General features: G+C 36.1%; 1 protein-coding gene across 6 annotated transcripts in view; it reads left to right on the top strand.

The window, feature by feature from the left end:
• LOC123767346 (hepatic leukemia factor) overlaps nt 1–12435 on the top strand; it is a 95215-nt gene extending 82780 nt beyond the window's left edge. For 4 of the 6 annotated variants that reach the window (XM_045756967.2, XM_045756966.2, XM_045756963.2 and 1 more), the window contains exon 6: nt 5886–12435. In XM_045756967.2, the coding sequence (XP_045612923.1) occupies nt 5886–6044 (159 nt within the window). In that variant the 3' untranslated portion in view covers nt 6045–12435. Of the gene's footprint in view, nt 1–2305; nt 2419–4179; nt 4254–5885 lie in introns of all 6 variants that reach the window. The other 2 variants (XR_006773949.2, XM_045756964.2) reach the window with 2 other exon arrangements.
• The last annotated feature ends 794 nt before the right edge of the window (nt 12436–13229 follow it).

The following is a 13229-nucleotide window of genomic DNA, read 5'->3' as shown; positions in this document are numbered from 1 at the left end:
AAGATGTTACTGACAATTTGCAGGTGATGAGTCACAATAACGTGGCTAAAGTATGTTGACCAGACCACACACTAGAAGGTGAAGGGACGACGATGTTTCAGTCTGTCCTGGACCATTCTCAAGTCGATTGTCGACTTGAGAATACTGCCTCCTCCTTCCCTGAAGATTTGTTGTACTGCCTAGCTAGTTCAACAATCCATTTACCATTTTCATATTTACGAATGATCTCTTGTTTTCCTCTATGGTCATCCTCACATGTGTTTTCTTAGGTTGAATCTTACCACTGACTTTCTTGGGACCTATGGCATGATATATAATAATTACCTTTATGTTCAAAACCCCCCAAAAACCAGAAAACTATGAAATTATTTACAAAGAATTCAAGCGTGATCGACACTAGATTGACTGCCACCGGGAACCACGTGCTCAGTCGCCCATATGCGTATCAACAAACTATGTAACTCAAGGCAAAGCTCGTAACCCGATTCAAATTTTATGAAGAAATTGGGCTTGTAACCCGAAAAATATGTAAAGAGGGGCATTCGTAAGCCGAGGTGTCACTGTATATGATTCATACAATATATAATGGACATGTTTAAGTAGTAAACATAATTGGTAAGTACTAATTGTATATTATATTTAACCACTTAACACATACAAAAGGTAAGCTTGTATTTATCTGAAACTTCTCTAAATTATATATTTTATTCTCATTTGCCTAATTTCTACTTTACTATGGAAGGTGTATTTTGGCAGTACAGTATATAATTTACAGTACAGTATTTAAGATGTAGACTTGAATGTTTAGTGTTTTTGTTTGGAATAACTGATGACAATATTTACGGTAAAGCCTAATAATATAAATTTATATTGACAGAATACTAATACTGTAATAATAATGCACAAAGAAATTACACTAACATATTTGTACCTGTGAGAAAATCAGTCCGAGCTATGACGAGGATTTGAAACTACAAACTGGGTACAGTGCTCCCACGCACATGCCTTAAACTGCTACACCACGACATGCTCAAGAGCAATACAATCTGGGATTCAACTGAATCCTCTAGGTGTTCTGAGGCTTCCACTTAAGCCCAGTCAGGGTTTTGCACATGGCCCCTTACCCCTTGTACTCTGGCTGTGCATTGCTTTTGACCATGTCATGGTGTTGTAATTACCTAAGTGTAATTACCTAAGTGCAGTTACAGGATGAGAGCTACGCTCGTGGTGTCCCGTCTTCCCAGCACTCTTTGTCATATAACGCTTTGAAACTACTGACGGTCTTGGCCTCCACCACCACCTTGTGGTCTAAGGCGTGTGCTTGGAAGTACCCAGTGTGCAGGATCCAATCCTCGTCATGGCTCCTACTGATTTTTTCAGTAATAATAATGATAATTATAATGATGCTGAATTTTTTGCAAAAATGATAAAAATGAAGGAAATTATAATTACTGTGAATAGATAATGTGTTAAAATAGAATAGATTTTATGCAAATCCTCTTGAGATGTAAAGCATTTCAGGCCACTCTAAAGGTAACGAAGATCATTATAGTGTACAGTACATGTAGATCAGTAGTGGGTTTACAGTGGGAAACTCAGTCTTGCACACACAGAGTATTTAAATGCTAATAAGTTCAAATAGTTATCGTAGCCTATATTTATTGGAAGACATGAATTATTTTATTGACATATGTTTGTGATAAATTGTTTTTTTTTAGATAGAAGTGCCATTCATATTGTATATTTTCAATGTTGGCATAGTTAATGTATGCAAAGCGTTACCTAAAATTAATTATTGTCTCTGAATTTATTTAACTTCGATTATAAAATTTAGAACATATCATGATTAGGACCTATATGATTATTACAAATAGAATTTTTTATTATAGAATTGAATCATAGAATAGAATACACAAAGCTTTCTTAAATATTTGATATGCAGCCCATGACAGGAAAGGTTTGAGAGGGTGAAAATGCATTAGATTTATAAGAAAATAAATAAATAAATAATAATAATTTCATTTTGAAAATCTACAGAAGAACATGATACAGTGGTTAATTAGTTACTGCAGAAAATAGATATATTTAATAAAACCACTAATAATCCACTAATTAGTACAAGTTAAAAAAAGCTGTCTTACGGAATGAATATATCATCATTCTGCATAACAGTAAATGCAGGCACCACATATTCCAGCCATTGCTGGTAGATTATGAGTGGTGCTTCAAGTGGTTTCTTCAAGTGGTGCTTCAAGTGGTATCTTTTGTGTGTTAGTTTATTGACGTGTACTTTTCTTCCGCGCAGAATAATGCCCTGACTGCAGAACTGCAGAAGGCTCAGGCAGTGATGGAATCATTGAAGAAGAGACTGGCTATGTATGAGGCAGTCTAATATTCCACAACTACTCCACACTTATGGTTAGGATTTTGTTCTTGTTGACTCATGAAAAATGCAGATTACAAAATTAGTTGTTAAATTTTGGTCAGAGAGGGGAGTTTATTGGGCAGGGTCACTCTTTCTGTGAGTAAACATACTGCCATAAAAGCATGTACAACATCTTCCAATAGGAAGAAAATGCACATTTTAAGATTGTCTACTAAAGTTAAAGGCAATGTGGTATACAAAATCGACAATTGTCGATCATACGTAGGGACATGCCTAGGTCATGTCTGCTGACTTGCACTTCAAGCTACACACACAGCCCCTTGCCTCTTCTTTGCTTAATACTCTTATTTGCAAACTTAACCCTCTGCTCTTCCATCACTCCTGTCCCCTATTGCCCCCAGCATCACTCTCACCTCTTTGGTGAACATGGCATGAGTGGATCGATCTCCATGGTATGATTTTCTTTTTATTTTATAACCTTGTACAACTGCTTAATTCCATACAACTTTTTTTTTTCCTCATGATACACTAACTGTGGTGGTGGCACACACATGTATCCCACACCCTGCGTTGTACCGAATTTTGTGTATACAGGTGCTCAACTTAAATGCTTCTGATCAATTAAATAAATAATAAATAATAATAAATAAATGTTTATTCAGGTAAGGTACATACATACAAGAGATTTTACAAAAATTGATAGATTTATAGAAAGAGCTAGTACATACAATGCCTGAAGCCACTATTACGCAAAGCGTTTCGGGCAGGAATTAATGAATACACAACTGTTTAATGTTATTTGTTAGCTTTCTTTATAGAGTAGACTTTAAAAATAATTATATAAGGTTTATTACAAAACTTATGGCATATTTGAAAGATGAGACATTGTTCTATAATATATCCAAATATATGTATTATGGTTATAAAAGAAAGATCAAATTGTAAATTATATTGAGGATCCCCAAGGTTGAACGACTGACCTTCCCCAGGATGCTACCCCACAACACGCTGACTAACTCCTAGGTGCCTATTTACTGCTAGGTGAACAGAAGCATTAGTTGATAGGAAACATGCCCAACCATTGCTGTCCTTCACGGAATTCGAACCCACGATTCCCAAATGTGAGTTGAAAACTAATCCAACTGTACTACTGTACACACAAAGGTCACCTATACATTTTTTTGTAATACCCTGACAGGACAGTACACACAATAGCGGTCACCAGTATATACAGTAGTTAACATTCATTATAATTTGTAGTCAGGACACAACAAGTTCGTAAGGTAAGGATGGCAGCAGAATACATAAGGTGGCTATGTATTGTTATCTGCTTTTCTTGTAAATGTTTGGAAATGATTGTGTGTGGTAGAAAAGTATTACATAACAATATAATTTCTGTGAATATTCTAAGCAGTTATTAATTGATAACATCTTTATCAATATTTTTTTTTCTATGCTGTGGAATTATATACAATATACACTAAGTTGCAGCACCAAATATCAGTAGACACCCAAAGATATCACCACTAACACATTTTTTCATTTTAAATTCACTCCAAGTCGAAATTAATCATTTGCTATACAGTACTACATCTAACCTAATTGTCACATAACCTAATCATACCTAACACACCCATAAGAGTGTTACTATCTAGAAGGAGCAAGCCAGTCTCATTCTAAAATGCCAAATATTTTTGTATAATTGGCTCAACTTGCTTAACATGCTCTAGGTTTAAGCCTGAGTCCAAATATTGGACAGAGGGACTCCGTTAGAACTAACTCCGATTTTACAGATCTCTGGGTGGACTGGAACAGATCTTATCCGATTGGGAACTCAGTACATCAACAGAAAACATAGACTATTCTGGTGAGTTGGGTTATGTCCTGTTGAACAGTGTCATGTAGAAAAATTTGGTGCCTAAAATATGTAGACTGACAAAATTTTTACAATGCAAGATCATAATAACAGTACAGTATTGCAAAAAGGAAAAATGCTAAGTGTTTGCACTGGATTTCCCAATACAATGGACCATGTCTTAACACGAATTGAGCCATTCAAGTGGAGTCGCATTGTTCAAAGTTGTTATTACAGTTCAGTATAGTAACCTCTTAACCTATGCAGACTATTTTTGTACCATTGTCTGTCATGCACAAGAAAAAAAATTGTTCTGAAAAACAAAATCTTTTATCATTGTTTATTAGCATCCAGGAAACACAAAAATCCAAGAAAAAAGTTCCTACCTATCGTGGTTTAGCTGTAGTGGGCCCAGAGATGTTGCGTTTTTCAGTAAAGCGAGGTGAGGTGCCGCACAGGAATAACTTTGTTGATTTATTTTCATTGTTTCTCACTTTATTTAGTTTTCCATGCAAGCATGTTTTATTGATATGACAATAGTGGTGTTCAACTTTAAAAATATATGTATGTACAGATATATGTGTGTAAATATATACACACACACACACTATATTTATTCATACTAACACAGCATATATCGTATGCAGTCATCCAAATTCAGCTAAACCAAATATTTGGGTTATCCGGTCAAAATCGCATCCGGATATTTTTCTACCAAAACTTCGTCATATCTGGATAGCAATCCGGATAATCTAAGGTTCGGCTGGATAGTGCAGACTGGCATTGATTCTAAATCAAGTGTAAATATATCTTTTCCTCTCCCCTCCTGCCTTCATACCCCCCATTCCTTCCTGCCTTCATACCCCCATCCCTTCCTGCCTTCGTACCCCCATACCCGCCTGCCTTCATACCCCTATCCCTTCTCTCTCGCTCTTCATGCTCATACTTCTCTTATAGCCTTCCTTCTTTCTTATATTTCTTCTAATCATCTTTCCTTATTTTTTTCTTGACCCTCTTCATCTGCTCTTTCCTTCTTCCATTCCACCTTCCTTCTCCTCTCCCTCTTTCCTCACTTCTCTCCTCCTGCCCTTTTATAGTTTTACTCCTTCATCTTGTACCATCTTCCTTCTTTCCTTTTCTCATCCTTCCTCCCCTCTTCCCACATTCATTCCTCCTCCACCTGTTTCTTTTTCTCTTGTTCTTCATCCACCCTCCCCCCCTCTTTTGCCTCCCCCTGCTCGCTTCTTCCTCCCCTTTTCATTTTTCACCCCTCCTCTCCCCTCTTCTTTCTGTTACCCTCTTCCCTCTCTCCACTTATTTCCACGCCCCTTCCTCTCTCCCTCCCCCTTTTTCCTCCCCTCCCCTCTTCTTGCTTCCCTTCAGTCTTCTTGCTCCCCTTCCACCTTTTCCCTCTTCTTCCCCCTTCCTCCTCTTCCCCTCTTATCAACCCCTCCCCTTCCTGTCTTCACCCCTTTGCCTCTTGTTTTTGCCCTCCCCTCTTCCTTCCCCTCCTTTCATACCATTATATTAAAAGGTATATTTTTAACATTGGTGTCCAATGAATATGTTCATTCATAGAATGTGCCAGCTTCATAAGGTGTTCAAATTGCATTTTGCATAACCATTTTTATATTTTCCCCTCAGAACTTAGCACTGAGAATTCAAATGGAGAAAATGGTGACGGAGGTGGATTCTCTGAGAAGTCGTCTGAGCAAGTACGAAGACGTGCAAGGACTCGAGCTGACTAGCGTGCATGAAACTCACTCAGGACGGGCTTTGCTCACTAGGCCCTGTTTGCATTAGCAAGTTTGAGTTTTAGGGTAGAGTAACACAAACTAATTCATTTATCCTTGATCTTGGATTAATAAATTAGGTCCAGAGCAAGCTATAGTGTTTAATTGCATAATTCATTAGAGACTTGAATGAAGATTTAGTAAAGTTTACTCTTTGTGAGTTGACGGTGTTTTCAGGCTAGCATAAATTGATGTATTATTAAAGCAAATTTACAGCACAATATGCCACTGCTGTGTCAGGAAACAAGTTATATTTTATCAAATGAGATGTCATCAAGTTTAGAAACATTTTTGATACTGTTTATATGGATCTATTAGTTATATACACCAGTTCAAATATTCTCTAGTATGCCTTGGTTATGACCTCTGGCCATTAAAAATTAACTGATAGATCCACATTAAAAATAAATATTTTACACTAATCACTGACATGTCCTACAGTAGGGAAGAGTGATGATGGTTCAGATGAGCTTTGGAAAAATATTCATGTACAAACATTTTTAACCCTTACAGTACTCCAAGCACTATACATCATTTTTTCCAATTTGATTTGTTAACTATTTTTAGACAGGTACACCTTAATATAATGTAATACTTTTGAATAGTTGCACAATTTAAGGGCTACATTACCAAATGTAAACTGTCCAAAGGCCTGTTTTATGGGATGTGGGGGAATAATAATTCACACCCAATTCAGTCTCCAATAACACAAGGGATTACTAAAGTCTAAGCGAGTTGTTAGGGGTCCCGTAGTACAGAGGTCTACGTCCTTGACTCACACTCAAGTATCTCGGGTTCGATCCGCAGGTGGAATAGAAATGGCTGGGCACGTTTACCTTTTTTTTTTCTACACATATGGGTACAGGAATGGATGACTGGTGATGCCAGTTTGAAAGCTTTCCCATCCAGGGAGCCGGTCGGCCGAGCGGACAGCACTGCTGGACTTGTGATCCTGTGGTCCCGGGTTCGATCCCGGGCGCCGGCGAGAAACAATGGGCAAAGTTTCTTTCACCCTATGCCCCGTTACCTAGCAGTAAAATAGGTACCTGGGTGTTAGTCAGCTGTCACGGGCTACTTCCTGGGGATGGAGGCCTGGTCGAGGACCAGGCCGCGGGAACACTAAAGCCCCGAAATCATCTCAAGATAACCATCCCTTAGCTTGTGGTAAGCCTTACCCAATACAGTGGTTTCCCTAGAATAAAATCTGCCAACCGTGTAACAACCAGGTACACAATCACTGCTCAGTAAACAGAAGTGTACAGTTAAGGATTGGCGCCTAGTCAATCTTTCCCGGCCAGGATACAAACCTGGGCCAAATCGCTCATGAAGTGCAAGGTGAGTGTGTGTTACCACTGCACCACCAGGGACTGCCTTTCACCTGATGCCTCTGTTTACCTAGTAGTAAATAGGTATCTGGGAGTTCAGCAACTGTTGTGGGTTGCATCCTGGAGGAGGTTAGTATTGTTTATCTATGGGAACTTCAGTAAGCCTAATTACGGGCTTACTCTCCCCAAAATACGAATTAAAATTTAAGGAATATATTTTATTTAAAAATGACATAAAAATGACAATTACACACATTATATTGATCCTAAAAACTATAAATTTATCAAATCTTAGAAATACACAAAGCTAGTGCTTATGAAAGGATAAGGTGGGGTAGGTGAAAGGTCAGTTGGAATGAGGCTTTGTAAGGTGAAGATGAAAAATATGAGCAATTATGTGTTAATATTTTTATTTACGAAATATTAATTTAGCAAGAGGGGTAGCAGTGTAAAATTTCCTTCGTCTGTTCGATGATGTAGTGTTTGATGGCTGCAGACTCTTAAAAATTGTCTCATAATGTTTTCATTCTTTATGATAAGTTTAGTATACATGAAGTTCATGAGATGTTGCTTGTGATTCCTGTGTGTGTGAGACAAGCGTATCATTGGTGATATTGACAAATATCATCAGTGACACTTATTGGTGATATTGACACTGGAGACAAGGCGATGGGTCACAATAATGTGGCTGAAGTAGTTTGACCAGACCACACACTAGAAGGTGAAGGGACGATGACTTTTTAGTCCGTCGTGGACCATTCTCAAGTCGATTGACCACAATCGTCTTGCGAATGGTCCAGGACGGATCGAAATGTTGTCGTCCCTTCACCTTCTAGTGTGTGGTCTGGTCAAACTGGAGGCACACTTACCTTATTAAATCGTCGCATTTGAGTTTTGGGACGTTTCTCCAACTGACATATACTTTGTCACAGTTATTGCACAGTATTTTATACCTGATATTTGGGTCCCGGTAGTACAATTGGGTTCATTCTTGACGCACAATCGAGAATTCCGGGTTCGAATCCCAGGCGGGACAGAAATGGTTGGGCACATTTCCTTTTACCTAATGCCTTTGTTCACCTAGCAGTGAGTAGGTACTCAGGAGTTAGTGATCTTGTTGTGGGGTTGCATCCTGGGCGGGGTCAGTAATTTGGCCTTGGTGTAAGAGGAGGGGGGAGATCTCGATAAAGCCAAACGTGTATGAATCCACTCTGGCTTCCTGTCCCCCAACACAATGAATTACAGTAATTATTTAAAAATTATTATACACCCATGCTGCTGTCATGATGGTGCTGCTAGTCCTGCTTCTGATAAGGGTTTGATTGCGGTAGACTGTAAACCACGTAACCAACACCTGCAATACAGCCAATATAGGGACTGTGCACAAGACATCTACATGCTACAACAAAACCTTCATCAGCAGTAGACCTATCAACAACACTATCACCACAACAGGGTACTGTACCGGTATAGTAGGAATACAGTATAAAATACTGTATTCTATAATACCTGTATTTGTGACAAAATATACTTAGGTAAACCATCCCAATAACTTAGATGTGAGATTCTATGAACACAGTATACCAAAATTTACAAAAAACAAAAACAAAATAAAAACTTAACAATCTTTAGTAGAAATAATATGCTGGGAGCATAATATTTGTCAATTTTGGAATTTTGTTGTTGTTGTTCAAAATAAAAATCAGGTAAATCAAATAGTGGGCTATGATGTCATAACAACACACACACACACACACACGGTGAGACTCAAGTCTAGATTCTAAAGGTTGTAAGAACCATACTTTTCAGGAGACCAATTGTCCAAACTATCCCCACTCTTTGCTATCGTATATGTCACAAGCAATCTCTAATTTTTAATAAATTGTCAGTTTAAATATATATATATATACATAATATATACAGTACTGTATATACAAGAATAATCACAAAAAAAACATGTGATTCGGTTATGTGTAAGTATCTTCTAGGAAAATGAAATGGAAAATCTGAATGATTTTTATGTTTGAACATCATTATCAAGGAATACAGTATTCCTTGATAATGTGTTCAAACAAGAATATGTTTGGAATTTTTGTTTCATTTTCTTACTGGATACTTGTGCATATATATATATATATATACACACACACACACACATATACATACCTAATAGCCAGAACTGCACGACTAGGCCTAGTAAGCAAGGATTGCTTTTCCTAACACCTAGAGCAATTTTTCATACTGTATTTAAAAAACACAAAAAATCTGAATTTGGGTCACTAAAAAATAAACATATTACAGTATATTGACAACATGAATTTCTAACTTAGTTCAACCTAATATTGTATTTAGGTTAGGTCAGATTTTTGTTTGTCTTTACTCAAAAACTCTATTCATGTATATTGTAATAAAAACTATCATTCCATGAGAGAAAATTTCAAAAAGACAATTTTATTTAAGAAAATTTGGCTTGTTCAGCAATTCTGGTTATTAGGTACAGCATTTATAACATATATACAGAACATACATACATATTGTAGAATCCTAATTTTACATGAGGAATGCATCCCTGGAAACAGTATGTACCATAATGTTGAAAACATTATGGTGGAAAAATGGCATGTTTTCTGGACAAATTTAATTTGTTTCATAAGATGATAAATTGTTCTGGTGCAAAAAGCGGTACACAGTGAACAACATAATATGAAGTGTAAGAGCAATACTGAAGCAAAATCAAATCAGACTAGTCCCGAACACCGGTGAAGTAATTACCTAGGATAGCTGCCTGCTTCCTCCACCCAACATAAATTCCATTGTACACATTGTTAATATTATATATTTTTTATTAATATAGTATTAATGTTTATACAAAGCTTTGAGTATTATCAATAAATCTGATAAAATCCAGCCTCAATACTGTATGAAAGCTCAACCCAAGTTACCTGAATTTACCTTTGGGCCATCATCTCTAGTAGCCTAGACAGGGACAATTAAGTAGCCAGTGGGTTGTCAAAGGTTCCCCTATTATTCGTGAGGATTTTAAACTGAAGTATTGTCTTGGCATTTATGTCTTTGATGGGTAGGCAATTCCTGGGATTTATTTCCATTTGGATGAAAAAGCATCTGTTTTCCGTCCTACACTGTGGCTTGATACGCTTGAAACTATTTCCCCGTGTGTTTGTTTCATTGGATTTTAAAAATACAGTATGTGGTCTGGATTAAGATGTTCCAATTTATTAAGTATTTTAAAGTTCTTGATGAGATCTGCCTTGTTGTATCTGTTTTTAGTCTTAGATTGAGGCCCTCAATCTGTTCTTGATAAGAGAGTTGACATTCCTCATACAGTTATTCTCCTCCTCATAAATTCGAATTATAGTACAGTACAGTACTATATTATAGTACAGTAATGTCATCCTACTTCAGGATGAAGTAGGACAAACCTTAATAGATGTTCAGTACCTCATAGAAAGGAGTGACCAATTCAAAAATCTTAGGATAAAAATGTCAGAAAACCTAATGTTTTCAGACCACAACAAAACAGCCATAGCAACAGCTAGGAAAAATATACATGGATATTAAAAACATTTAAAACAACGGATACCACACGGGTGATAACGCTTTTTAATGACTTGTGCTATTCCATATTGCATATTGATGGAAATCATCCATAGGTCTATAGAATCTAATTTACAGAATTGAATATTACATTTATTGATTTTGCCATGTAAAAATCAGAGTTTTACAGAACAATGTCATATAAAATTGGGATCCTACTACTGTAAATATAAATTTTATCAGTCATGTCAAAGTTGTGAATTTAAAACATTATTTTTTGACAATTTAAGTAACTACAACATGTAGTAACAGTATAAATGTTGTAAATACAAAACATTATTAACAGATAAACATATTTTGATATTTAAGCAGCAGAGGAGAATTTGTAAGTTACCCATTTTCAGGAAAACTTTACCCAAAAAAGTTTCTCAGTAAGTGGCATTTTACTTAACTTTGTATTTGGACACTGAAAGTAGGCATTTACAGGTTAAAGATAGTAGAGGTTGCAAGCATTGTTGAGTTGATCAATTTGATAAGGTCCTAAATATATAATGTACTAAAGAGCCAACATTTTCTCATTTGTTACATCACTTTGAATGGAGAGGCCAGAAGTGTAAAGTATTGCTGCTTTGATAGCTTTAGCTTAACATGGGAGATTGTAACACGAAAAACGATCTATCGTCTTGAGTTAATATATTAAAGATTTATTATAATTGTCTCAGATACTACAGCTAGAACACAAGTTCTGCAAGTGATACTGTCTTATAAACAACCACTGAGTATTGCTCAGTCAAACAGGGTAGCTAATTACAAATGGTTCTCAAATGCATTTGGCGTAGATCATTTCTGTCCAAATTTTAGTAGCTCAGACAGGGCCCACTGTGATGACCTATGATTGTCTTAACTTGCTGATGTAATGAAGTTGAATGCATCAGAAATTTAAGACTACCATAGATATGTTTTTTTATTTTTAATTGGCTCTTGTAATATATTAGAAATGACATTAATTTGCCGATACAATAGTGATGCTTGCTCAATTATAATGTTGGTCACTTGTATAGTTTAATATTGTATTGGAGAAGAGAAGTTATATTTTTGGTGAAAATATATGTATGATATCTTGAATAATAAAAAAAAAAAAGAGGTATATTATCTTGATGTACAATACAGTATATGTTAACAGTTTTACCTGTAGGATAGTTGTAGGATACATTGTAGTAAGTAATGTTTAGTGTAAATAGTATACAACCAAGATGAATATTATGGACCAGTACTGTATGCAGTATTGTTTGTCACCTTATCATGGATGATTGCAGTCACATCACCGGTAATATTTTCTACTTTCATTATCTTCCTTTTTTCTTTTCCATAGTGAATTCATTGATCATTGTGTGTACTGATGGTTTTGTTACTCATTTTTCATTGTGTACAAGTTTGTTAGTCAGTATTCTGCTTTTAATTAGCCTGTGACTTACTCTCAGATGTTATTATATGTTATTATATAAAGTATAACAAACAGAAGGGTTTTTTATTTTATCATATACAAGAGAAAGACTCGTCACCCATGAAAAGTTCGAACCTTAGACTGCCAGGAGCAATGAAATCACTGACAAATCCAGTACTCTGACCAAATGACCACCAGACTTCAAAAGTATTGGATAGTCGAGACTATTTATGCCCAATACCTGATAGCGCTAGGTAGTCTGAGATCAGAAATTGTTTTTCAACGAATCAATTCACTATAGGGAAGAACTCGAGTCTCAATTGTAACCACAAACTTGCATAAACCACAAGCCGAATGTATCAGAAAGGCTCCTCACCATGAAAAGTTCGAACCTTAGACTGCCAGGGGCAATGAAACCACTGTTATTTACACTAAGGCAATAATCCCATAAAACACCAATTCTATTCTAAAATTAACCTCCCACTCAACAGAAAACTGAAGACCAACTCACAAATTTGAATAGGAAAACAATAATACTGTGAACGTCATTTATTATACAGTGACACTTGCTCTTATAATAATAATAATTTATTTAGGAACAGTACATATATAGTTGCAGAGTTACAGTACAGTCATTGTTATATTTAAAGATAGAGGTAGTACATACAATACCTAAAGCCACTAGTACGCATAGCGTTTCGGGCAAGGAGAGGTGGGAAAAAAACAGACTAAAACTTAATAGTAATTGAGCTTAAAGTATAAATTGTGTTGAATTAAAAAAAATAAACGATAAAAAAAAGGGGGGAACATGGTAGAAAATAGCCAATATACAAGTTGGTCAACAAACAGCATTTTGTTTTTTAAATAGTAA

The sequence above is a fragment of the Procambarus clarkii genome, chromosome 74, assembly GCF_040958095.1.
Source record: "Procambarus clarkii isolate CNS0578487 chromosome 74, FALCON_Pclarkii_2.0, whole genome shotgun sequence".
Classification (NCBI taxonomy): domain Eukaryota; kingdom Metazoa; phylum Arthropoda; class Malacostraca; order Decapoda; family Cambaridae; genus Procambarus; species Procambarus clarkii.
The sequence above is the reverse complement of the archived record's forward strand: the minus strand, read 5'-3'. Positions and strand labels throughout refer to the sequence as shown.